This window comes from Hipposideros armiger, unplaced genomic scaffold (assembly GCF_001890085.2).
Source record: "Hipposideros armiger isolate ML-2016 unplaced genomic scaffold, ASM189008v1 scaffold_682, whole genome shotgun sequence".
NCBI classification, from domain to species: domain Eukaryota; kingdom Metazoa; phylum Chordata; class Mammalia; order Chiroptera; family Hipposideridae; genus Hipposideros; species Hipposideros armiger.
Genome location: NW_017732032.1, coordinates 602,145 through 603,374, shown reverse-complemented (window position 1 = coordinate 603,374; position 1,230 = coordinate 602,145). Strand labels below are relative to the sequence as shown.

Below are 1,230 nucleotides of genomic sequence, written 5' to 3'. Positions count from 1 at the left end.
AGCTTTCACTCTACTCTGTTCCTGAGGGTCAATCTAAATATGTGGAGGAGCCAAGGACTCAACTTGAAGAAAGCATCTCACATCTTCGACAGTATTGCCAGCCATATACAAGTTGGTGTCAGGTACAGCTCTTCTGAAAATGGAGTGAACGCATTTCTGTTTAGAGTCAATAGTGAAGAATCTGTTGGGTTGTTGGAAAAGTCATGATGTATTTTTCTATGTTTTTCAATGCAAAAATGCGTCATGACTTTTCCAACAACCCAATATATCGGCTGCGTGTTTTCAGAAAGAAGCACGATAAAGGGCCCCAACTTAAGAGTGCCCAACTTACAATTGTTTATCAGGGCCATCTTGGGGGGGAGTGGGGAGCAGAGAGCCCTAGCTTCCTGGTGGTGGCTGTTTCCATAGCTGCACAGAGAATTACCCTCTCACTGGGCAGCATGTGGCACCTTGACTAGCGAGTGGATGGCTGGAAAGTATCTTGTTGGTCACAGTTATGAAAGCTTTATTGTCCACTAGGAGAGGTTATGGGGCTGAAACTCTAGGAGAAGGAAAAGGACACAATGTAAGCATTTATGTCAAAATTGGGAACTCCCCCCGCACCTTGAGATTTTACAAATTAGTACCACTTTATTTATTTTTTATTTTTTAAAATTATTTTTAGTTTTCAGTTACAGTTGACAAATCAGAAACACTTTAGACAGGAATGGTTACAGAGCATTATAATAGGAGGGTAAATAACTAAAAAAAGTGTGGAATTACGTATTTGAGTACTGAATATTTGCCCCAGTAACCAAAAGAACTACCTGGACAGATTGGCTTCTGTTACTGCTTAAGTTTTAGATCAGGCATTTGTCATTATGTCCTAGAAAACATTTCTGTGATTTTTAACATCTAAAACCAAAGTTTACCATCTACATACAGAATGCTTTCATGGGCTTTGATGCATATGTTTACTGTACTGGATCTCGATTTTGAAAATTGATGACACATTTGTAAAAATCGAATGTAGATATGTGTGACATGGTCTAGATTTACTTCACTTGAGATTTACAAACTCAGTTTTCATCCAGAACATATTTAAAAAATGTTTAATTTCGGGCCGGCCGAGTGGCGCGACGCTTAAGAACTCGCCTGGGATGCCAGAGGGCCCCGGTTCGGATCCCACATACGAGGGCCAGTGACACTGCCCTCTGCAGCTAAGATGCTGAACAACAGCTCAACCTGGAG

At 40.9% G+C, this 1,230-nt stretch overlaps 1 protein-coding gene across 2 annotated transcripts in view; it reads left to right on the top strand.

Annotated features, from left to right (window-relative positions):
- Positions 1-1,230, top strand: part of APOO (apolipoprotein O) — a 63,148-nt gene that overhangs the window by 25,576 nt on the left and 36,342 nt on the right. For both annotated transcript variants that reach the window (XM_019626517.1, XM_019626516.1), the window contains one exon: positions 1-122. In XM_019626517.1, the coding sequence (XP_019482062.1) occupies positions 1-122 (122 nt within the window). The remainder of the gene's footprint in view (positions 123-1,230) is intronic.